Here is a 23,722-nt window from a genome sequence, read left to right as displayed (position 1 = left end):
ACCCAAGGTATAGGCAACTTGTTAATGGGGTAGCCATCGGGATGGTTAAAAAAAGGGGTTAGGTGGTCCTTCAGGAAGCACAGACCCAAACCAGTTTCCTAGATTGGGGACAGGACTGATGAACATCTCACAGGACAATAAAATTATAACCTGTTCCAAGTTATCTTTTCTATGAGACAAAACCATTTGAATCAGTACTGAACAAATTCTACAAGCTAGTGCATAACTTTACAGAATCTGGGTCCCGTCAAGTTCAAGTCAAACAAAAATCCCTGGATAATGTAACAGCCCAGCATTCTATTAGATGATGCTGCAGCAAGCACTGTTGGGACATGTAGTCTTCTTTTTGCCTTGTTTCCAAGTGTGGGATTCTTTCCCTTGGTACCCCACGTGAATTTTGCACAGTATTTCCCTAAGGGAAAGTGGACAAGGTTTCTGTGGTCCTTTGTCACCTCTCACTTTCTTCCCCTCTACCCACACTCTAGGAAGATGAGACCAGTTCACAGGGTAGTCCATTTAATCACTGTACCTGGACAGGTTTCCTCTTCCATATGCCCTACCTCTCCTCTCTCCCTCCCTCCCTCCCTTCTTCCTAACTTATCTGCTTTCATTTAAAAAGATATATAACTGTTTCAGGTTTGTGGGTATAACTCAGTGGCAGAGTGTTTGCTCAGCATGCATGAGGCCCTGGGTTTGATCCCCAGTGCTGCAAATAACAATGATATTTGTTATTTTTCTAACATAATGATATGTTAGAAATAATAACAATGATTAATAAATAATTATTTTAGCCAGGTACAGTCGTGCATGACTGAAATCTTAGGTGCTCAAGAGGCTAAAGCAGGAGGATCACAAGTTCAAAGCCAACCTAGTCAATTTAGGGAGACCTGTTTCAAAATAAAAACCAAAAAGGGCTGGGAATGTTGATTAGTATTGGAGCACCCCTGGGTTTGATTCCCAGTACTGAAAAAATAGATAAATAAAATACATATATATATTCTATTTTATTCTCTATATTCTGTTTTATTCAGACACAATTCATATACCATATATCCACTAAAGTTTGCAGTAAAGTGGGTTTTATTATATTCTCAGAGTTGTGCAGTCAGTTTTATAACATTGTTACCACCCTAAAAAGAAACCTTATCCTCAGCCACTGGTGGTGGCCCACCCCTGTAATCCCAGTGGCTAAGGAGTCTGAGGCAGGAGGATTGAGAGTTCAAAGCCAGCCTCAGAAAAAGTGAGGCTTGTTAAGCAACTCAGTGAGACCCTATCTCTAAATCAAATACAAAATAGGGCTGGGGAGGGTGGTATGTGGCTGTGGCTGTGGCTCAGCAGTAGTGCACTTGCCTGGCATGTGTGAGACACTGGGTTCGATTCTCTGCACCATGTATAAATAAATAAAAATAAAATTTGTCAACAACTAAAAAAATATTTTTTAAAAAATATGTAGGGCTGGGGGTGTGGCTCAGTGGTTGAGTGCCCTGGAGTTCAATTCCTGGTACTAAAAAAAAGAAAGAAACAAAGAAAGAAACTTACATATCCTCATTAGCAATCACTCCCCATTTCCTCCCATCCCTTAGCACCAGTAATCTACATTCTGTCTCTATGGAGTTACCTTTTCAGCATATTTCTATAAATGGAATCATACCATATGTGGGTCTTTTGTGTCTGGCTTCTTTCACTTAGCGTAGTATTTTCAAGTTTCATCCATGTTGAAACATATATCAGTAGTTCATTCCGTGTGTGTGTGTGTGTGTGTGTGTGTGTGTTTGTGTGTGTGTGTGGTGCTGGGGATTGAACCCAGGCCCTTGTACATGTGAAGGAAGCACTCCACCAACTGAGCTATATCCCAGTCCCTAGTTCATTCCTGTTTTATGCCAAATAATATTACAGTGCAGAGAAACTGCATTTGACTTAACCTTTAATCCCGATGTGAACATATACACTGTTTCCACCTGTTGTGTATAATGGAAAATGCTGCCATAAACATTTGTTACAGTTTTTTTTTTGGGGGGGGGGTGTGTATATTAATTTCTTGTGGTTGTAGAGCCAAGAAGGGGTTTTCTAGGCCATGAACTCTGTGTTTGACCTTTCAGGAGCTGTCAATCTGCTTTCCAAAGGACTGTGCCATTTTACAATTCCACCAATATGTGTGTTCAAATTCTCTACATCCTTATCAACACTTGTCATTGTTGGTCTTTTTGACCAGTAGACATGAAGTGATACCTCATGGTAATTTTATGACCTTATTTCTCAAAACAGTCTTGCATAGATTCCACTTTTGTGCAAGATTTTGGGCACCCAGAGCCATGGCCGTAAGTCCATTAGTGTGTGGAGTTACTACCTCAGAGATGGGAGCTCACGAAGGGGAAGGGAGTTACACCAGGTCCTGCTCTTGATCTTACTGCCACATAGGGATCCAGTTCTCATGGGAAATAGAGAACTAAATACCCAGGATTGTTGTTCAAGGCAGGGAGGGAGAAATGCAGCCTGGCCCTGGGCTGGGCCCCTTCCAGGAGGGCCCAGACATCTCAAAGGTGTCGTTTGAGGGCTGCCCAGAACAAAATGACCTCCTTAACCACCCCTGCCATATAGTGTGAGAGATTCCACCACATTCACTGAAGTAGGTAAATACCTGGTGGCCTTTTTAAAAATGTGAATCCTACTGGGAGGAGTAGACATTTGCAAGTCAATACTTTATTGTTAATTAGCTTATCAGATGCCAACCCACACCCTGCCTGACCCAACTCGGAGGAAGTGGGAGTTTTGACTCATTGGGAAGGGTGGGGGAGGGATAGGAAGGAGCCCGAGTTGAAAGTGGGTAAAATTTCCAGGACACAGAAGATGAATGGGGACAAGGAAATAGGGAAAGTTTTCACCTTCATTCACCAAGGGACAGACAGCGGTAGTGAATGTAGTTTATTATAGGCCACACATTATGCTGGGGGCTTTGCATACTTATTTTTACAAACACTTACACAGCACACTGCGCCACCACCTGTTTCTTACACTTTGAGGACCACGTCCTGTTGGCTAGCCCTAAAAACTGATGCACGGATCTGAGCATTTCTCACCCCCTCCCCAAACACTCTTCTCCTTTACCTGGTTTACTGAAGGGTTCCGGCTCTCACATTGGCAGTCAGAGCAATCCTGAGTTCAGAATGCTCTGATGGCACTCTACAAACCAAAGTCCTCACAATGGTCTATGAAGTGCTGCCTCCATTATCCCTTCTTACCTGGCCTCTGTCCTCTGCCTGCTGGTTGGCCACAGGACTCCTGCTGTTCCTCTCCACTCCAGTGTGGGGCCCTGGCAATGATGGCCATGATCTGCCTAGAATACTCTGGTCCCACAGTCTACATGGTAGATGCTCTCACTGCCTGCAAATCTCAGCTTTAAATGCCTCTTCATACGGGACTTTTCCTAACACTTCCTCCTCCACTTAAGAGCCCTTCATTGCCAGATTGCTCACTGTCAGAAAGGAGGGTTACAAATATAGAAAGGGATAAAGCTAGAACGAATTCTACTGTGTTAGGTTGGAACTGGAGATATAGAATGAACTCATAGCTTCAGATATATAGACAGACAGACAGATAAATAGATAGATAGATAAATGTAGAAATAAATAAAGATGTAAATGTGTGTGTTTCTCTGGCTACTTGAGAAGGCCTAGGAACAACAATAGGTCAGTAACAATGAGCCCACTTCATGTTCTAATTTGACTTCTAAATGCTCTTCCCCATGAAAGGGAATCAGAACCCCATGAAACAATGGTTGATTCCAGAGTTGGAGCAGGGAACATACAAAATGAGCCTGGAGTATCTTTTGTACTTAAAAAAAAAAAAGGAAAAAAGAAAAAAAAAAAAAGGACTCACAGGATGATGGGACTTGTCAAAAGGATTCAGGAGCTACTTGGAAAGGGCTCTTACTAGCAAAATAAGGGACATTTTGAGCATCAAAGTAACTCAGGATAATATTCGATCATAACTCATTGAATAAAATAGGAATCCATGATTCCATAATATAATAAATCATAGAAAGTTTGACAAGGTCCAGGATAATTATATAGTTTTAAAAATACCTCCATCCCGGACACAGCCATATCAATGTGTGGAGCAGCACAATTCACAATAGCTAAACTGTGGAACTAAACTAGATGCCCTTCAGGTGGGACCCTCTTCCACTCAGCAATGGATTTTGAATGGATTTTTAAAATGTGGCATATTTATACAATTATTACTCAGCAATAAAAGAGAATAAAATCATGGCATTTGTAGGTAAATGGATATAGTTGGAGAATATAATGCTAAGTGAAGTTAGCCAATCTCCAAAAAAACGAATGACGAATGTTTTCTCTGATATAAGGTGACTGACTCATAGTGGGGTAGGGAGGGGGAACATGGGAGGAATAGATGAACTCTAGATAGGGCAGAGGGGTGGGAGGGAAAGGGAGGGGGCTGGGGGGGGTTAGCAATGATGGTGGAATGTGATGGACATCATTATCCAAAGTACATATATGAAGACATGAATTGGTGTGAACATACTTTATTATACAGAGATATGAAAACTTGTGTTCTATATGTGTGATAAGAATTGTGATGCATTTCGCTATCATGTATTTAAAAAATAAAAGAAAAAAGAAAATACCTCTATCCCAAATATATATTCATTGAAAAGTTAAAAATAGAAACTTTACAGTGGAGAAATCTGGCAGTCACCACGTTGAGAATCAACTAATTGAAGTTCCTATCTCCAGTAATGGGACAAAGAACATTGTGTGCCACCTGGTAGGAGGCTATGAGAAGAACACGATTTTTATGATTTTTATTTTTGTGTTTCAGCCAAAGATACATAAGCTGAATTAAATTATTAAGAAACATCAGATAACCTCAAATTGAGTTACATTCTACCCAAAATAATCTATAATCTTCCAAAAGATGCTAAGAACACATGGTTCTAGAATGGTCCCTTTGCTCTAAAGACATGATTGGGGCAAGTGACGATGTTAGAATGGAGTCTTAGGATGACACAGTCATGGCGTGTAAGTGTTGTGAGAGAATTAAGGTGGGACCCTCTTCCGCTCAGCAATGGTTCCAGGTCTTGTGTGCTTGGTTGGTTGCCGTGGGTGCCATCTTCTCCCTACCGTCTCTCCCCGCTTTCTCAATGGATGGATTGGCCACCACCTTAGGCATGTAGAGTTTTGATTTTCAGGCTTGGACTGTGCTTTCTGGAGTTGACAGATCACATCTGGAAACTTCTGTTACCCTCTCTGCTCTTGTAGGCAGCAGAGGAGACAGGTCCCCAGAACCATAGGGCCCCTTGCTAATATCTGGGCTCTTCTATCATCTTCCAGTTGATTGTGAAGATTTCTGCAAACATTCAGAATGGCACACTGTCAAAAGCAAAAAGCCCCACTTAGGTTTTCACCATCTTTTAGTTTAAGTTTTCTTTGGGTGGAGCAGCTAGTATCTATGGGGGGAAATAAAAAGCATCAGATCTCAGGCTAAGCTTCCTCTGAAGGAACATTTTGAGCTGAGGTAGGGTCTGGAATCCAGGAGAAAGTCCAACCTCAGCAGGGGTCTTCCGTGTTCCAGCTGATCTTTCCAGGAAAACAAACTTTTCTTCCTTCAAAATAATGACATTTGTAATGTGACAAGCAAACACCTTCAATGTCCACAGTCACGGAGCCACAGGTACTGCTATTACTGCTGTGTTTTGTTTGGAGTTTTTCACTACCTTTAGAATGAGAGGAAATGCGCAATTTTACTGAGAGGTTAGTGAATAATGATGTAAACTTTTTGTACAAATTTATAACCTACAAAGTTCTGGCCATCCACCCAGTTTAAGGACCCTGGGCTAGCATGTGGCAGGTCGAAAGAGCAGAGATAACTGCAGAAAGGGCCCCAGAGAAAGCTCACGAGCAGAGACGATATGGGCTTTAATTGGGGCAATGTCTGTGGGCACAGACAAGAGGGTGGAAGCGAGAAGCCATCTGGAGTAAAAGCCAGTTGGACTTGGTGATGGATGGAATGTGGGAGTTGATGGTGATTCTGGGCAGTTTGGTTGGGTTATGAGAACCTAGGGAAGAGCAGTTTGGCAGGAAGAGGAACCCTGGCTTTGCCAGGGGGTCTGAGTGTCTGCTGCTGCAGAGTTCAGCCCACTCCCCCAAATGCTCATTCCCACCAAGTGGAGTGGGTGTCCCCTAGGGAAGTACTACCCTGAAAAACACTCCCTTCTCCTTTTTATCCCTTGAAATTTCCAGGATTAAAGATATATCTCCTAGACATCCTAGCCCTGACACTGTTTAAAATCCCTTTGAGATCACTTTTATAGGCTGAGCATCCCTTGTACAAAATGTTTGGGACTGAAATATTTTGGATGTTGTTGGATTTGGGAATATTTTCATATATATGTAATGAAATCTCCTAGAGATAGCACTCAAGTCTAAAATACAAAAATCAGGTGTTTCACACATATCATAGCATTTGTGTAGTCGGAAGGTAATTTTATACAATATATTTAGTGAGCCTGTGTTTAGACTGTGGCCCAAAACATGAAGTCAGATGTGGGATTTTCCCCTCGTGGCATCATGTTGGCCCTCAAAAGGTTTGGGATTTTGGAGAATTCAGGAAATATATACATATTAGTACTGGGAGTGAATCCGGGGGCACTTAACCACATCCTCAGTCCTATTTTTTATTTTATTTAGAGGCAGGGTCTCACTGAGTTGTTTGGCACCTCACCACCCGTTGCTGAAGCTGGCTTTGAACTCGCAATCCTCCTGCCTCAGCCTCCTGAGCTGCTGGGATTACAGACATGGGCCACAGTGCCAGGCTTCTAATTTTTTTGATTAGGGATGTTCAACCTGTACTTACATATTAGTTCAAATGACTTTATTCATATTTCCCTGGTCATATTAGAAGAATTCAAGTTCATGAGCTTTGGGGAATAGATAGGTATTGGGAAGATGCTAAAAATGTGCCCCCTAGCCCAGTCAGATGGACTGAGCGAAAGGGGCCCCCACTGGTGCACTAGCAGGAAATTTCAGTTCAATGGCTTTGTTGCCTGGCCAGGATGTGTCACTTCTCCTCCAGCCTCCTCAGGCACTTTCTGGATGGAGGACACAGTGGGTCACACTGTAAGGATGACGAGGGCATAAAAGAATCAAATACTGATATTCCTAAGGAGTGTGTGTGTAATGTGCCCAGGTGGAGTGCAGGTCTGCTGGGCTCCAGTTAACACGTTTTCTTCACATGCCCCGGATTACAGAGAGACTTTACCTTGTCCTATACCCACTTCCAGTTTCAGAGAGCTCACAAGTTGTTAGGGGAAGGGCTAGGCTCTGTCGACAGCTGTAAACCTTGAGGTTCCCCCCACTTCCTAATGGTAAAAGTAAAATCTTAATATTCCAAGACCAAAAAGCATTTAATGCATTTCCTTCCAGTTCGTGTTATGCATTTGTTCCATGCCTGCCATCTTACCTATCAAACATTTTGATATACATTTGGTATTTTGCTTTGAAACGTAGCAACACAAAGCAGAAGAGCATAGCTTGTATCATATATTCTTTTTTTTTTTTTCTCTTTTTTTTGGCAGTGCTGGGGACTGAACCAAGGACCTTGTGCATGCAAGGAAAGCATTCTTCCCACTGAGTTACATCCCCAGCCCCCATATATTCTTATTGTAGAAAAAGGCCTGGAAAGATACACACCAAACTGTGGGAGTATGAAAGGCAATGAGAAGCAAGTTTTGTTTTTCTCTGAATTCTTTGAAAAATTGTTTATTAATATTAAAAAGAAATAAATATTCTCAATACTCATTAAAGATGGTAAGGCAGACTTCACTCAAAGGGGGCTATGGGATAGGTACAGGGATCACTGCTTTGGGGTCTGACTGTGGCGGACAGAGATTGGGCTCAACTGTGACTACAACAAGGACACATGAGGATGTATAACCAAGGGGCTAGCTATCAAGAATAAGGGGCTTCTGGCCAAACAGACTTGACAGAGTTCTTGCAGAAGACAGGTGAGGTGATGCCAAGGTAGTCGAATACCAAAGGTGAGAATTTATGCTCAATTTAGCTTGGCCTGGATAGTTGCTCAAACTGGATTCAGCAAGATCAGAGAGGAGAGCTTAAGATCAGGCTGGACAAAAAGGACTCAGGAGCCTGATTGATTAAAATTCTGGTCAAAGAAGACAGTCTTTATCATTAACTATGTATGAGTTTATTATTGCTGCTGTAACAAGTGATCACAAAGTTAGTGGTTTGAAACCACACAGATTGTATTGAAATGGTCTCTTTGGACAAATGAAGATGTCAGCAGGGGTGTGTTTCTCCTGGAGGCTTTAGAGGAAAATCTGTTTCCTTGGCTTTTCCAACTTGGAGAGGCTGTCCCATGTTGTTTGGCTCATGGCCCCTTTCCATTTTTGGTGCCAGCAATCACATAATTATGATCACTGCTTCCATCAATATATCTACCTCTCTGACTGTCTTACCTCCCTCTTTCACTTATAAGGACCCTTATGATTACATTGGATGGCCCAGAATAATCTATCTATCTCAAAATCCTTAATTACATCTGCAAAGTCTCTTTTTCCATGGAAGGTAACATATTTACAGGATCTGGCAAATAGGAAGTAGGTATCTTTGGGATAGGGGTGGGAATCATCATTCTGTGCAACTTAAGAAAACTTATTAAAAATCTTATATCATAGCCAGGTGTGGTGGTGCCTACCTGTAACCCCAGAGAGCCAGGAGGCTGAGGCAGAAGGATCACAAGTTCAAGTCCAGTCCAAACAACTTAGCGAGACCCTCAGCAACTTACTGAGCACCTGTCTTAAAAAATAAAAATGGCTGGGGAATGTAACTCAGTGGTAAAGCACCCCTGGATTCAACCCCCAGTGTCCACCCCCAAAACAAATCTTATATCATAAATTTTTTCTCATTATTAACAATTTCTCATAATTACAATCTATTTTACTGGTCCCCTTATTTGGGATAATGTAGGTTATTTTACATTGCCATGATAGTTATTTTCATTATATACATCTTTGGGCCCTTTGGGGAACCCTAAATCAGAAAGGGGTGAAGAAAATGGACTTTGTGAGTTTAAATGTAAACTCTATCTCAAGTTATCCTTGACATTGGAGTCTCAGTTTCTTCATCTTCAATAAAAGGGGGTTCTTACAGCAGCTCTAAACCTACAGATGTTATCTTAGCTTCATCATACAATCCACCTATTTAAAGTGTAAGTTCAGTGGTTTTAGCTTTATGAGGTTTTTGCAGGATTCAATTACACAGAACATATGAATTGTGTTTGCTTTTTTAGAACAGTCTTCACTATGATGGCCAAACTCATGGGCTCAAGTGATCCTCCTGCCTCAGCCTCCTGAGGAGCTGGAACCACAGGTGCACACCACCACATCCACCTCCAAGGCTAGGGTTTTTGTTTTTGTGGTGCTGTGCATGGGAGGCAAGCACTCTACCAACTGAGCTTTATCCCCAGCCCCAAGGCTAGGTTTTAAGAAGCAGCAATACACGCTAGAAGCCTGTATGCCTATCAAATGCTTTGGAAATAGACCTTGTCAAGATATATGGGAGTCAAAGAGTTCTCCAAAATGTATTTGTTTTGGAAGGAATTTTAGTGTTGGATGGAATTTGGGAACATATGCCGCAGTCTGGCTGGGCACAAAATCACGAGCCACTCAAGCAGGAACAAACTTTATTTCCAAAACTCCCTCGAATGCCACGGCGGCCTTCTCCCGGGACACACTACACCAACAGGAAATCCCTCCTCCGGAATTCCCTCCTACTGCACTTCCCCAACCAATGGGAACTCTCCCGGAGTCCTGGGAGAGCTCCAAAGCAGCAGGCAGAGGTGGACAGCAGGGGTCTAATCTCCAATAGAATGCACATCTTAACATAATCATTATCATCTCAATGGCTTGCTGGAGGTCACCTTTCAACCAAAAATGCCATGCGTCATTCCTACTTGGCTATGGCTCTCAGCAAACATAGAAGGAATTAATAGGAAGTTGTTGGGCTGTTTGATCCAAGATGGCCTCTCTTATTTTCCCTATAGAACTCTGAATTACACTCACCCCCAAAGGGCACACATGGAGTAACTGGGGAGGTCAATACTGGTTTCCTGGCCTGTCACCCACCCTGCAGAGCCACCCACTTGACTCTTCATATATCCAAGTGAAAGTTTAGGCTGCATTAGTGCCATTTCCAATTGCCCATGTTAATTCACACCACGCTAGCTACATGGCAGAAGCTACATGCCAATTTTATGGGGTGCCCAACCTATTTACCAACAAACCATAAAAACATATTCCATTTGGCTGTGGGAGGACTGACTGCAGGTTTCAGGGCTGAGTTAGTGAAATGTCAGCCACATCTGGAGTGTGTTGCACCAGAGTGGTGTGTGGGTGAATCCTCAGGCATCCCACAGGTGTGGGAGCAGGTTACGTGAGATGGGTGTGGGTTAGGTGACGAAGGATGGCAAGAAGAAGCATGGAGGGTGGGTGGAGTCAGGGGTGGGCAAGGGTGGAGGTAAAAAATGGGGCCCTGGCAGGGTTTGGACTTAGTAGTCAGATCAATGGTTTAGAATCGTTTTTTGGGTCATGGCCTCCTTTAAGAATCTGATATATCATGAAAAAAGAACACACACACAGACACACAGACACACACACACACACACACACACACTGACCCACAAATTTTGCTCACAGTTTCAGGGGTTCCTAGAACCCGGAAAGCTTGTTCAAGGGTTGAGATTAAGAATCTCTGATCTGGACTAGTTGATAGGAACTTGGGGGGAAAAATCCTAAAGTAGCATTAAGATTTTGAGAATGTTTGTGTCCTCTAGTGTGCTTTGTTTTCTTCCAGTATTTATTTTGAAAAATTTCAAACCTACCAAAAAGTTGCAATTTCACAGACCCTTTAATTACATTCACTTTTCCCCCTAACAGCCCCACCTCCCCCTGCGTGCTTATGCTCTCAGGAACTCAAATTTTCCTGGAGACCATATGAGAATAAATTGCAGATATTATGATACTTCATTCGTAAGCACTTGGCATATAACTCCTAAAATCAAGGGGTTCTCCTGCATAGCCACAGTGCAATGACCACACTGACAAAATTTAACATCAATGTAACACTATTATGTAATATATGTCCTATATTCAAATTCCCTCAATAGTGTCCGTCTGTTTGCTGTATTCTTTCTCCCCCTCCCTGTCTCTTCCCACCTTTTAAAATCCAGAATTGAATCCAGAATCATGCGCTTAACTTAGTCTTTTAGTCTCCATTAATTGGGGTTTGGTTTGGTTTCTATTGTGATACTGATTATTTTAAAGAGTCCAGGATGCTAGTTTTGTCAAATGTCCCCCAATTTGGATTTGTCTGCTTGTGTCCTACGGATTAGATTCAGGTTGAAGATTTTGGGCAGAATACCACAAGGGTGATGTAGCTCTTCTCACCGCAGCACATCAGAGGGTCAGTTGGTTCCTTACTGATGATAAGTATGATCAGTGGTTAGGGAACCTCTAAGTTCCCCTATGTAACCCCCAAGTCAACTTTGGGATAGCATGGTAACCACTGAAGGCCTCTGGCTGTGGCCAGTGATAGATGAGCCAGTGCTGAGCATCCGGTCCTCATGCTGTTTTTACCTTTAAGGTGAAACTTGAAAAGGAAAAAGAGTAGGCCTTGGGAAGGTGGAGGAGTCCCCTAGCCAAGCTTGGAAGGTGAAAGGAACTGAAAGGGGTGTGTGCGTGTGATGGTCTTGGGGAAGCAAAAGTGTTAGGAGAAACGCCCTGTCCAATAACAATAGCATAACACTTAGTAATCTTAACACCGAACGCTGTTGTGTTTCGAGTGGTTTACCTTTTTAATTCTTCACACAGCCCTGTGAAGTAGATGCCATTACTGGCTTTATGCTATAAAATCTGCAGCACAAGGTCACATGTTTGTCAGTCCTTGCTCTGAACTACATGAAGGGGGAGGGAGCAAGATCTCATCTAAAAAAACAGAAGGAACAAGGATTGGAGTAGGAGCACCAGGGCTGGAAGAGGAGGTTCTATTCTAAAAGACCCAGGGTGGGCAAGCAAAACAAAAGCAAGGCCCAGAAGAAGAAATTAAGAGAGTGTTCAGACCTAGAAGGCAACACCATCACCTGGGCCAGCTGGGTCGGCCACCCCACCCTCAGCCATCCCCAACCCCTAGTCTGTCCCTTCAGGCTGGACTGGCCATTCCCATACTCTCCCTTCTCCCAAACAAAAACAAAAAGGAAAATAAAAAAATGATTTTTACAGAGTCTCAAAGTATCTCCCTACAAATTACTTCTTAGTTACAAAGGGAAAAATAGTAACTTAATAGTGGAGCAACCTGACCCACTCCAGTTTAACGAAATGACCCAAGAGGACATTCAGAGGGTTCTCAGGGAAGGCTCTGGAAAGGGATTTGAGGGAAGGCTCGGGAAGACATAGGGAAAGGCAGGCTCTGGATGAAGAGAGAATGGGAGGTCCTGGGGTTGAGAGGGGTCTGTGGGAGACAGGGCAGGGTCCAGAGGGGAAGGGAGAGGAGGGAGAAATCTGGAAGTAGGGGAGTTTCTGAGTTATGAGCGAGACATGGGGAGGGACTTGATGAGACCAGCTGGGTGACAGGCGGGTCAGAACAGGGTGGGGATGGGAGGTCTTGCGGGGATGAACCTGGGTGACCAGAAGGGCAGGGTGGGGGTGGGCGTCTCCGGGCGCTCCTGAGAGGGCCGCGACTCGAGGGGGAGGGCTCCAGGGACGCGGTCTGCGGGTGGGGGTCCCCGGGACGAGCGGCGGGTCGGACCCAGTAGGCAACGTTGGATGGGGCTGGGGCTCCGCTGGGGCTCCAGGGGCTAGGGCGGGCCGGGGGCGGGGCCGGCGCCACGCTGCGGGTCCCCCTGCGCTGCAGGGGGCGCTGTGAGCTCGGGCGGCCCGGGGCTGGGCGGCGGCCGCTCCTAGTGAGCGCGGCCCCTTTTCCGGGTTTCCTCCGCCTCCTCCTCCTCCTCCTCCTTCTTCTCTGCCGCCGCCGCCGCCGCTGCCCCTTTCCCGGCCGGTGGCTGCCGCTGCCGGTGCCACTGCCGCCGCCTCCTGGGGCCGCGAGCCGAGCGGAGGCCGCCGCGGAGCGCGAGCGCCGCCCGCCCCGCCGCCCAGCCGGCAGCTCCAGGGCCGGGCCGGCTCGGCCGGCGCCCCCCGCGCCCCTTGCCCGCCCGCCCGCCCGCCCCCGCGGGCCCGGTCTGGCGCGGCCGCCCGCCGCCGCGCTCCTCCTCCTCCTCCGGTGCCCCGCGGCCCGCCACCCCTTTCGCCCGCCGCCCCGCGCCCCCCGCCGCGCCGCCGCCCTCTGCGCCCCGCGGCGCCCCCCGGTCCCGCCCGCCATGCCCGGCCCGGCCGCGGGCAGTAGGGCCCGGGTCTACGCCGAGGTGAACAGCCTGAGGAGCCGCGAGTACTGGGACTATGAAGCTCACGTCCCGAGCTGGGGGTAAAGCCGCCGCCCCCCCGCCCCCCGGCGCAAACCGCACTCGAACCCGGGGGATCCGCCTCTCCGCCGGCTCCTCGGTGGGCCGGCGCCGCCTCGGGTCTGGGGTGGGAGGCACAGGCCCCCCTCTCGCACATGTCCTCTTCCTCTTCCCTGCCCACCTCCCCACCCCTGTATCCCGGCTTTGCACACCGCTCGTCCCCAGAGAATGCTGCTGCTGCTTTTTTTTTTTTTGCTTTGTGGGGGTGCGGGGGTCGAGGAGAAGTGTAGGGTCCAGGGACCAGACCCTGGGAGTGAGGGAGCAGTTCTTCCTCCTCCTCACACTTTTGGGTTTCTATTGGGGTGGGAAGTCAACAGCTGTCCCCTTGAGCTATTAAAATTCGCTGCTTTTTTAGTTTTCTGAAATGAGGCTGGGTGGGAGGAAAATTTTTGAAGACGTCCAGATTCACTGTCTGCCTTAAGGATGTGGAATAGGCAGGTGCTGGTGGAGCCACGGGAAGAGCGGGCACCCTCTGGGCCTTCAGGTGGATGCTTTACTTGACCCCCTAGATTGGCTCAGTGCTCTCTTCCTGCTCCCATCTCCTCCTTGGGAGGGTCAGTTAGGTTGGGACCTCTGCAGAATGAAGGGAGCCAGGTTTATGCCGTAGCTTTCATTTAGGAAATGAATTGTGGCATGATATATGGACACTTCCAAATGTTTGATTAGTGGAAACATTTAGACTGGGTGTACAGGGGGCATAGGGTTAGTTAATCCCAAATCCTGGCATTTATTTGTGTCTTTTGCCTTCCACAGTAATCAAGATGATTACCAACTTGTTCGGAAACTTGGTCGTGGGAAGTATAGTGAAGTATTTGAGGCCATCAACATCACCAACAATGAAAGAGTGGTTGTAAAAATTCTCAAGGTGAGTGTCTTACGAGTGGCATTGCAAATATTTTTTTTTCCACAGGTCAAAAGGACATAAGCTGCTCTTGCCACCTTCCAGAATGAGCAGTGCTAACTATTTTATGTATCTTTTGTCGGATGTCACTCCTTTCCTCCTCCCACCCCATTTTCCTGTGAACTTTTGAGAAAATATGCAGACTAATCTCAAATCTGAGCATGTTAGCTCAGGAACATCCTTGTTCTGAAGTATAAATTAGGAACTCCCAAAACTAATTCCAAAATGGTTCCATTTGTCCCAAAATAAATAGGTATTCAAAGGAAAGAAAGTCTTTTAATGGGAGATTTCCATCAATCCAAAGGCTCTGTGATTTTTGTGTTTGTTACTTTTGGTTCTGAGTTATTCCAGAAAAAAAGTTGTTAAAAACTAGAGTGGCTTCAGAGATAACTTTGAAGTCCAAATAAAAGGAGACTCCTTCGGTGAATTATCACTTATTTCTTCTTCTTTGGTAATAAAGTTTCAGGTGGAATGGATAGTTAGGCATTAGTGCGGGGCGGGGGAAATCTTATTAGGAAGCTGGTTAGCCGTTGTTTATTATCAGCTAGTTAAAGTAAAATTTGGAGCAACAGAAGACTGCAATTCTAATCACTAAAATGAGAATTGGAACAAAAACTGTCCTAATGTCTGGTTTAGCAGTTTGATGACATGTCTTTTGTTATCTCTCAGATTAAGCATGATCTTAGTAAGCATCAAGAAATAGGTAAATTTTCCTTCAGGTAACTGATTGTGAGGTTTGATAATGTTTTATAGGGTATACTAAAAAGTAATACTTAGACTCTGATGGGTCTTCATTTTTGCCAGATTATTTAATGTATGTACATGTCATTTAGTGAAAGATCAAGAAGACCGAAGGGTACTCTTACATGTACTTGATTTCCATTGTGACGCCTTTTGAGAGGTTCTGTGAAGTAAGAATATGGGATTGAAAAGTTGCTCTTGTGTGTTGGGGCAGCTGTATAATATGAGGGGTCAAGTTTATGCACTCTGTCAATCTCTAGGGCCATCACTAAGCCCATCCAAGTCTAGTGATGAAGGAGCAGTACAGAACCTGTGCTGTCAGAAACATTGGGGATGAAAAGTGGGCAAATGATGTTTAAGATACGGAGTTTGACTCCCCTCTTCCCCGAGTATGAGTTGTACCTATAAGGTGTATATATGTATATGTTTTTGTGTGTGTGTGTGCACACATATGTGCATGCATGTTTAAAACAAAAATATTTAAATGTTTCCTTTAGTCACATTGTCCAAGGAAGCCATGATTCTTTTATGTATATAAGCATAAATGTTTTTAATATAAGCTGCTTCCAATCATGAGCAAACATAAATTGAAGTTAGTACACAATCCACATCCCACTGCTGTACACTCAGAAGAATGAATAAAGCAATTCTAGAAAAATGCATAAACTTTTGTGCAGTGGCAACATTTTAAATATAAGTGTGCAGTTTCCTGTGGAATTTGTTGAAAAGAACAGCATTCAGGCACATGTTTAAATACCAGTGTGTTCATTTAGGAAAGCATCACATTGCTCTTCAGTCATCCTTGTAAGAAACTGCCCTGACATCATTACATGGAAATGACCCTTGACTAGAACTCTTCTTGCCTATTTCTTCATGTCTCTTACTGTTCATTTCAACATTGAATTGTAGGATCTTTTTCTTTCTCTTTTTCAGTGCTAGGGATTGAAATCAGGGCCTTCCATATGCTGAGCAAATACTCTACCACTGAACTACATTCATAGTGGCCCCTACCCGCCGCTTTTTAAAATATTTATTTTTTAGTTGTAGTTGGACACAATATCTTATTTTACTTATTTACTTTTATGTGGTACTGAGGATTGAACCCAGGGTCTCACCTGTGCTAGGGGAGCGTTCTACCTCTGAGCCACAACCCCAGACCCCTTTTTTTAAATTTTTGAGACAGGGTCTCTAAGTTGCTGAGGCTGATTTCAAACCTGTGATCCTCCTACCTCAGCCTCCTGAGCTGCTGGCATTATCAACTTGTGCCACCATCCCTGGCTTTTTTTTTTTTTTTTTTTTTTTGAGACAAGGTCTCACTAAGTTGCCCAAGCTGGCCTTGAATTTGCAATGTCCTGCCTCCTGAGTAGCTGATATTACAGGTGTATGCCACTGTACTCAGCAGATCTTATAAGTTCTACTGTCCTAAAATGAGACTTAGAAGTTGCCTTTGATGATATGGTTAGTGAAATGTTTTTTGTTTCTTTCCTTGATACGACCTGAATCACCATGTTTCCACTGGTGAAAACTAGACTTCTTTATGTTTTTCAAAGCCCTGTGGCATTTCTATCCAGGTTCTATTCCTATTTGAAGGATAGGGTAAGAAACCACTAATGGTATTATTGTGGTTTTGTTACTAAAATAGGTTCAAAGTAGTATTATATTTTGGGTACTGGTACTGGGAATTGAACCCAGTGTGCTTTATCACTGTGCTACATCTCCAGCCCTTTTTATTTATTTTTTTTTTTTATTTTTGAGGGGATGCTGGGAATTGAACTCAGGGACACTCAACCAGTGAGCCACTTCCCCAGCCCTTTTTTGTATTTTATTTAGAGACAGCGCCTCACCATTATTGAGGCTGGCTTTGAACTCGGGATCCTCCTGCTTCAGTCTCCTGAGCCGCTGGGATTACAAGTGTGCGCCACCAAGCCAAACATCCTTTTTATTTTTTATTTTGAGATAGGATCTCATTTAAATTTCTTCGGGCCTCACTAAGCTGGCCTCAGACTTGTGATCCTCCTACCTCAGCCTCCTGCATTCGTGTACCACTACACTTGACTAAAAGAACATGGTCTTTATCTGAGGTTATATTCCCTTACTCAAATAAGTTCAAGTTATGACTAATATCTACCATTGTGGTGTTTGGTTATAGGAAATTAAGTCCTTAGCAGAGTACCAGCTCCTCAGTTTGGAATATAGAAAAGGCTTCCATTTCATATACCCCGGTTGTTTTTCAGCTACAGAAGGAACTTAGTGTATTAAAGTTCATGGAGTAACCGAGACAAAGGGTACATTCCGTTGAGGACAGGATGTCTTTTTCAGTAAATACCATTTTATAACAGTCTTTCCATTTATGAGAATGATTGGATTCTGAGTGATCACCGAGAAATTTTATTTCATTTGCATCTGAGATTTTTAAGTATTTTATTGATCAAAATGTATTCACGCTATTAAAAGATTTTGTGAATTTAGGAACTGGTGAGGAAAATTTTACAGGCTATCCTTAAGTGGTATATTCACAGGCTAAAATCCTAAAACTTCCTAATCAGTAAAAAGGTTCTATATTTTTCTGACAAGAGTTTGTTTTGGGAGTGGTAAGGATCTATAGAGCAGAGCAGAAAGCTACTTCAGTGTCAAAAGTTTCATATTTTAATTCTGAAAAATCTATTCCTCAGTTCCTCTGTAATACCACTTAGAAAGCTATACACAGGCTGTGTGTGATGGTGCACGCCTGTGATCCCAGGGCTTTGGAGGCTGAGACAGGAGGGTTGCGAGTTCAAATCCAGCCTCAGCAATGGCGAGGCATTAAGCAACTCATGAGACCCTGTCTCTAAGTAAAATGCAAAATAGGGGACTGGGAATGTGGCTCAGTGGTCTAGTGCCCCGAGTTAATTCCCTGGCACCAAAAAAAAAAAAAAAAAGCTATCCACAGAAATGAAAACATTTAACCATTTTAGATAAATTTTAGCATTTTGTGGGTACTACCTGTATGTATGGATTTTCGCGCTTCTTGGGGTCTTTGGGATCTTTCAAATTAAACTGCTATTTGGTGAATAGTAGTCAAGAACAACACCATCGTATAGCTTTTTGAGCCAGTGCTACGATGACATGGAAATTCCCATATAATGCTTCCTTTTAATAGTATTATTTTATAACAGCTGGGCTATCCGTTTTTTTCCGCAGAAATTAATTCTTGAAGTTAAAACAGAGAATGGTGGGATTAAAATGTTTTTTAAACATGTTTGCTGTATTTACAAATTATTAAAAATTTTGTGTTGTCAGGAGGTAGCATTGATACAGATCCTTGGTAACTTTATGGCGACTGGCAGTCTTTATGTTATATCCAAAGGATGTTTTCTACATACTGATATATTGCTTCCTTCTTTATTTCTGCTTTTTTTCAGAGGTAGGGTTTTTACCATACGTTTGGGTATGTGTACATGTATCTTCCTAAAGCAACACATTAGTGGTGTTTACATTTTTTTGTGAATTCTAGTTTTCACAAATGTCTCATGATATCAAGAGTTAAAACAGTATTATTAAAATATAGTAACATTAAAAATTCTGTGTGGACTAGTCAGTACCGTTTCTAACATTGGGGTTAAAATGGGTTTCAGATGGAAAGTGTAGTTATCCTTTGTCAAACAGAATCACAGGGTATAGGAGCTTATAAGCCATTAGAACCCTAGTCGGTCTTTTATAGATAAACTAGGACCTAAAGAAAGGATGTGACGTGATCAAAGTTGCATATTAGTGGGTAGAGGCACTAGGTATAGAACTCTGCATACCTGTCATTTAGTCTTGGTAGATCTGAGGAATACAGAACATTTGCTGAATATTTGATTTCTTGATGTATTGAAGTGTACTGGAAGGATTGGAAAATACTAAAATCAAATGAAATTATCTCTAATTAATTTTTGGAGTTATTCTTCTAAGTATTTGACTTTGGTGGGTTGCTAGTTGAAGTGACAAATAGATGCAAACCCAGAGAGTTGTAGGCAGAGTGTCTCTATGATTAGCATCCCTAGCAACAAGTTTAATATGTAAGGGAAATACTGTTTTACTTTCTTCATTTGAAGCTTCAGTGAGCATTATTTTTATGCTTTTTAACCCATTCAGTTTCTCCATGTCTCATTATCACTTGTCAGATTTTGGGGGGTTACAGTTTTATCCTTTTAATATATTAGAGCTTATTTGAAAGTGAATACGTGTGAAAAGAAAATCTTTTTTGGGGGTGGGGGGGATACCAAGGATTGAACTCAACCACTGAGTCATATCCCCAGCCCTATTTTGTATTTTATTTAGAGACTGGCATCTCCCTGAGTTGCTTAGCACCTTGCTGTTGCTGAGGCTGGCTTTGAACTTGTAATCCTCCTATCTCAAGCCTCCTGAGCCACCGGATTTACAGGCTACCACACCCAGCAAAAGAATATCTTGATGGAGAGTATTCATTCCTATGTGTGGAGCAGGCCTCTAGATAATTTTTAGAGCCTAATTTTAGAATCTGCCATCTCATAATCTGGGTGGTATAGTATAAGACATGTTATACAAGGAAGGTAGAAGACTTGGATTCTAGAACTAGTTTCTTCATACCCTTTGGCTGTTTTCTCATCTGTAAGAAAGGCAAATCATGAAAAATAGATAAATGAGTAGGTAGATGATAGTGTTTTAATAATCCACAAAATATTTTTCTTTCCTGAGAGAATCTGGCCCAGGAAGTTGATTGCCCAAACTCAGATGTCATCTCAAATACTTAGAAACTCTGATGTTGAACAATTTAAATTCTTTGTGCCTCAGTGTCCTTTGAAAAAACTATGTTAAATAGTACTCTTGCCAGAGGTTTGGATTTGCTGAAGACAGTGACACATTGAGAGCAGTATAGTATGGTTTGTAATTACAGCATTACAGTTGGACCAAGTGAACAGTTTAAGAGGCAGAAACAATAGTAGAAAGGGTTGTAACATTCACTTGATGAGATTAAGCTGCCTTCCCCCCACCTCTAATTTTTTAATTGGGGTAACATACATATAGAATGTGCCATTTTACCCATTTTAAGTCAGAATGCATTCATAATGTTGTGTAACCATTATCACCACCTATCTACGTAACTTTTCATCTTATAAAATTAAAATTGCGGGCTGGGGATGTGGCTCAAGTGTTAGTGCTCTCGCCTGGCATGCATGCGGCCCAGGTTCAATCCTCAGCACCACATACAAACAAAGAGGTTGTGTCTGCTGAAAACTAAAAAAAAAATAAACATTAAAAATTTCTCTCTCTCTCACTCTCTCTTTAAAAAAATAAAATAAAATAAAAAAATAAATAAAATTAAATTAAAATTGCTCATTCAACAGTAACTGTCCAGTCCACCGTCTTCCCAGTTACTGCAATGACCATTCTACTTTTGGTCCCTATGATTTTGAGTGTCCTGAGTACTTCATGTAAGTAGAATCATTAAGGGTCTTTTTGTGGCTGACTTATTTCACTTAGCGTGATTTCCCCCAAGTTCATCCAGGTTGTAGCACATCTCACCTTTAAGCCTGAATAATATCCCATTGTATGTATATATCACATTTATCTGTTTGACCATCAACAGACACTTGGGCTACTTCCACATTTTAGCTATTATGAATAACGCTGCTTTGGACACGGGTGTATGAGTACCGCTTTTGTAATTGCTGGATCAGAAGGTAGTTCTATTTTTAATTTTTTGAGGAATTTTCTGCCGTGGCTATTCCTTCCCAATAGCAGTGTACAGAGTCTCCTCTTCTCCACATGCTCACCAACGCTTATTACTTTCTGGTTTTTATAATAGCCATCCTAATGGTGTGAGATGGTATCTCATTGTCATTTTGATTTTATGCCTTTCCTTTTTAAATTAACAAAAAATATTTTTTAATCCTAAAAATAAATAGTTGCCCTCAAGCAATTGATAATGTAATGATAACGATGAGACTTGAAAAAATAGTGAAGAAATTGCTGTGAATAAATACTATTGCTCGAATGATATTTGTATTTAGGTCAAGTGCAGTGGGTTTCAGAGATGCTACCAAGATAATAAAACAAGTGCCATCATCCAGGCTGAACTTTGTTCCTTACTTCATCCTTCTTCATTCTTAGCAACCATTATCAATGGTAATTGTTTGATGCAGGTGATAAACTTAATATCTAGTAGGGTCTTCTTTGGTTTGATCTAGAATAAGTAACCCAGTTTTGGAAGTTATAGGTTATTTTTCTTGTCTTGAATTTATCAATCCAAGAAATAAGTTTAAGTGGGATTTTGCCTGTTAATATTTGGAATTTATTGAGGTCACAATTCTTATACCTTTCAAATGTAAGTTTGCAAGTTAATTTGTAATTAAATGCTAGTAATTGAAATCTCTCAAATCTGCCTTTAAGAGAAAAAGAAAAGCCGGTTGTGGTGTCGCATGCCTATGATTCCAGCAACTCCTCAAGAGACTGAGGCAAGAGGATTGCAAGTTCTGAACCAGCCTCAGCAACTCCTTGTCTCAAAATAAAATATGAAAAAGGGCTGGGGGTGTGACTCAGTGATTAAGTGCAAAAAAAAAAAAAAGAAAAGAAAAAAAAGAGCCAGGAGCAGTGGTGCATGCCTATAATCCCAGCTACTCAGGAGGCTGCAGCAGAGGATCACAAGTTCAGAGTCAGCCTCAGCAACTTAACAAGGCCCTAGCAACTTAGTGAGAACTTGTCTCAAAATTTTAAAAAAGGCTGAGGATGTGGCTCATTGGTTAAATGTTCACTCTCTTGTACCAAAAAAAAAGGGGGGGGGGAAAGAACTAGGTAAATAAACGGGGCAGATTGCGGATTTTGCCAACTCTTATCTTTCTAAGCAGACTGGCACTAAATTTATATTTTGTTTCAATGTTTTTGGATATCAGAAAGGAAAAAGTTCTCCCAAATAGCAAGAGCTTATCATGACATTGGTAGAAACCTTCTGGAAGACTCCTTCCTTCTTTCCTTTCTCTTTTTCCTCTTCTCCTTCCTTCCTTTTTTCTTTTTCAGAGCGCATGCACAGAAAATTTTAAATGTTTCTTTCCCTTTAAATATTTCCTATAAATGCCAAAATTTATTTATTTATGAAACTTGATTTGCTACTTTAATTTCTTTTTTAACTTTTTAAAAATATTTTTATTTATTTATTTTTATGTGGTGCTGAGGATGGAACCCAGTGCCTCACATGTGTGAGGCAAGCACTCTACCACTGAGCCATAGCCCCAGCCCTTCTCTTTTTAACTTTTTGCTGCTTTAATGGACTTCGAGATTTTTTTGGGGGGGGGGGATGGGGTGGTTTTGTTTGTTTGTTTATTTTATAGTACCAGGGATTGAACCCAGGAATGCTTAACCACTGAACCACATCTCTAGCCCTTATTTATTTGTTTGTTTGTTTTGAGACAGGGCCTTGCTAAGTTGAAGCTAGCTTTGAACTTGAGATCCTCCTGCCTTAGCATTTTCTGTGCATGGGATTACAGGCATGAGCCAGTACATCCATCTGGATTTTGGGTTTAATAAAAAAAATAGAGGGATTTGGAAAATAGCTAAGCTAATTCAGTTTGAATATTTTCAACAGGTATTCTCTGAACTGAAGTAAATGAACCCTAAATGAGAGACTTTTTGTGTAGCATACAAGATGAAATCATGAGATCTTTGTGGAAATCATGTGGTTTCTGCATTTTGTGTAACTGGTAGTGAATGGGTGTAAACTCTACAGGAGAGTCAAAGCATCTTTATTTCTATGAAACTTAGAATTTATCTTTTTTGGGGGATGTTAATGAGCCTCTCATAAATTCTGACTTTTTCTCTCTGATTCCATTTGTAGCATTAAAATGGTCTCTTTCACTCCATCTGACTTTCTCAGGTTTGGAAATAAACTGAGGCTAAAGAGAGCTGTCTGGAGCTTGTTCTTGATGGGTTGGAGGGAATGTCCTGGGTTGCAGGTCACTTTCCTTTTTGTAACTCTTTGATCTTTTGTCAGCATATGAGGACTCTTAACTGCTGTACTCAATTATACCACTTTAGAATTGCCCTGCTATTCTTAATCTCTAATTTGGATAGTTTTTGGATAAGTGACATTTGGCAACAAAATATGCTTCAGTTGCTCTGAGTTGCCTTTAGATATGTTGAAGGATAGCTTGATCTTAACCTGATTGTCCAGGAACTATGCACCTGCCTGACCTGTTGCTGAGTAACAGGAGAGAGTGGAGGGCTTTATGTGGGCAGCATCATAAAGATAACTTATTTAGTAAATTACCCTGTAAGGAGTTAAGGATGCTCTTAGTAGAAGAAGAGGTTGTTTATTGTAAACAGGCTTCTGGCTGTGAGTCTTTTTCCCCTTAGAGTTGTGGATGACAACTCTAGAATTTTCTCTCATTGAAAGTTATTTAATAGGGGGCTGGGGATGTGGCTCAAGTGGTAAGGCGCTCTCCTGGCATGCGTGCGGCCCGGGTTCGATCCTCAGCACCTCATACAAACAAAGATGTTGTTTCCGCTGAAAACTAAAAAAAAAATAAATAATAA

At 42.4% G+C, this 23,722-nt stretch overlaps 1 protein-coding gene across 1 annotated transcript in view; it reads left to right on the top strand.

Annotated features, from left to right (window-relative positions):
* Nucleotides 1-13,333: 13,333 nt before the first annotated feature.
* Csnk2a2 (casein kinase 2 alpha 2) overlaps nucleotides 13,334-23,722 on the top strand; it is a 39,962-nt gene continuing 29,573 nt past the window's right edge. The window contains exons 1-2 of the mRNA XM_076837633.2: nucleotides 13,334-13,514; nucleotides 14,305-14,416. Of these exons, the coding sequence (XP_076693748.1) occupies nucleotides 13,411-13,514; nucleotides 14,305-14,416 (216 nt within the window). The 5' untranslated portion in view covers nucleotides 13,334-13,410. The remainder of the gene's footprint in view (nucleotides 13,515-14,304; nucleotides 14,417-23,722) is intronic.

Source organism: Callospermophilus lateralis, chromosome 18 (genome assembly GCF_048772815.1).
Source record: "Callospermophilus lateralis isolate mCalLat2 chromosome 18, mCalLat2.hap1, whole genome shotgun sequence".
In the NCBI taxonomy this organism is placed as follows: Eukaryota; Metazoa; Chordata; class Mammalia; order Rodentia; family Sciuridae; genus Callospermophilus; species Callospermophilus lateralis.
The sequence above is the reverse complement of the archived record's forward strand: the minus strand, read 5'-3'. Positions and strand labels throughout refer to the sequence as shown.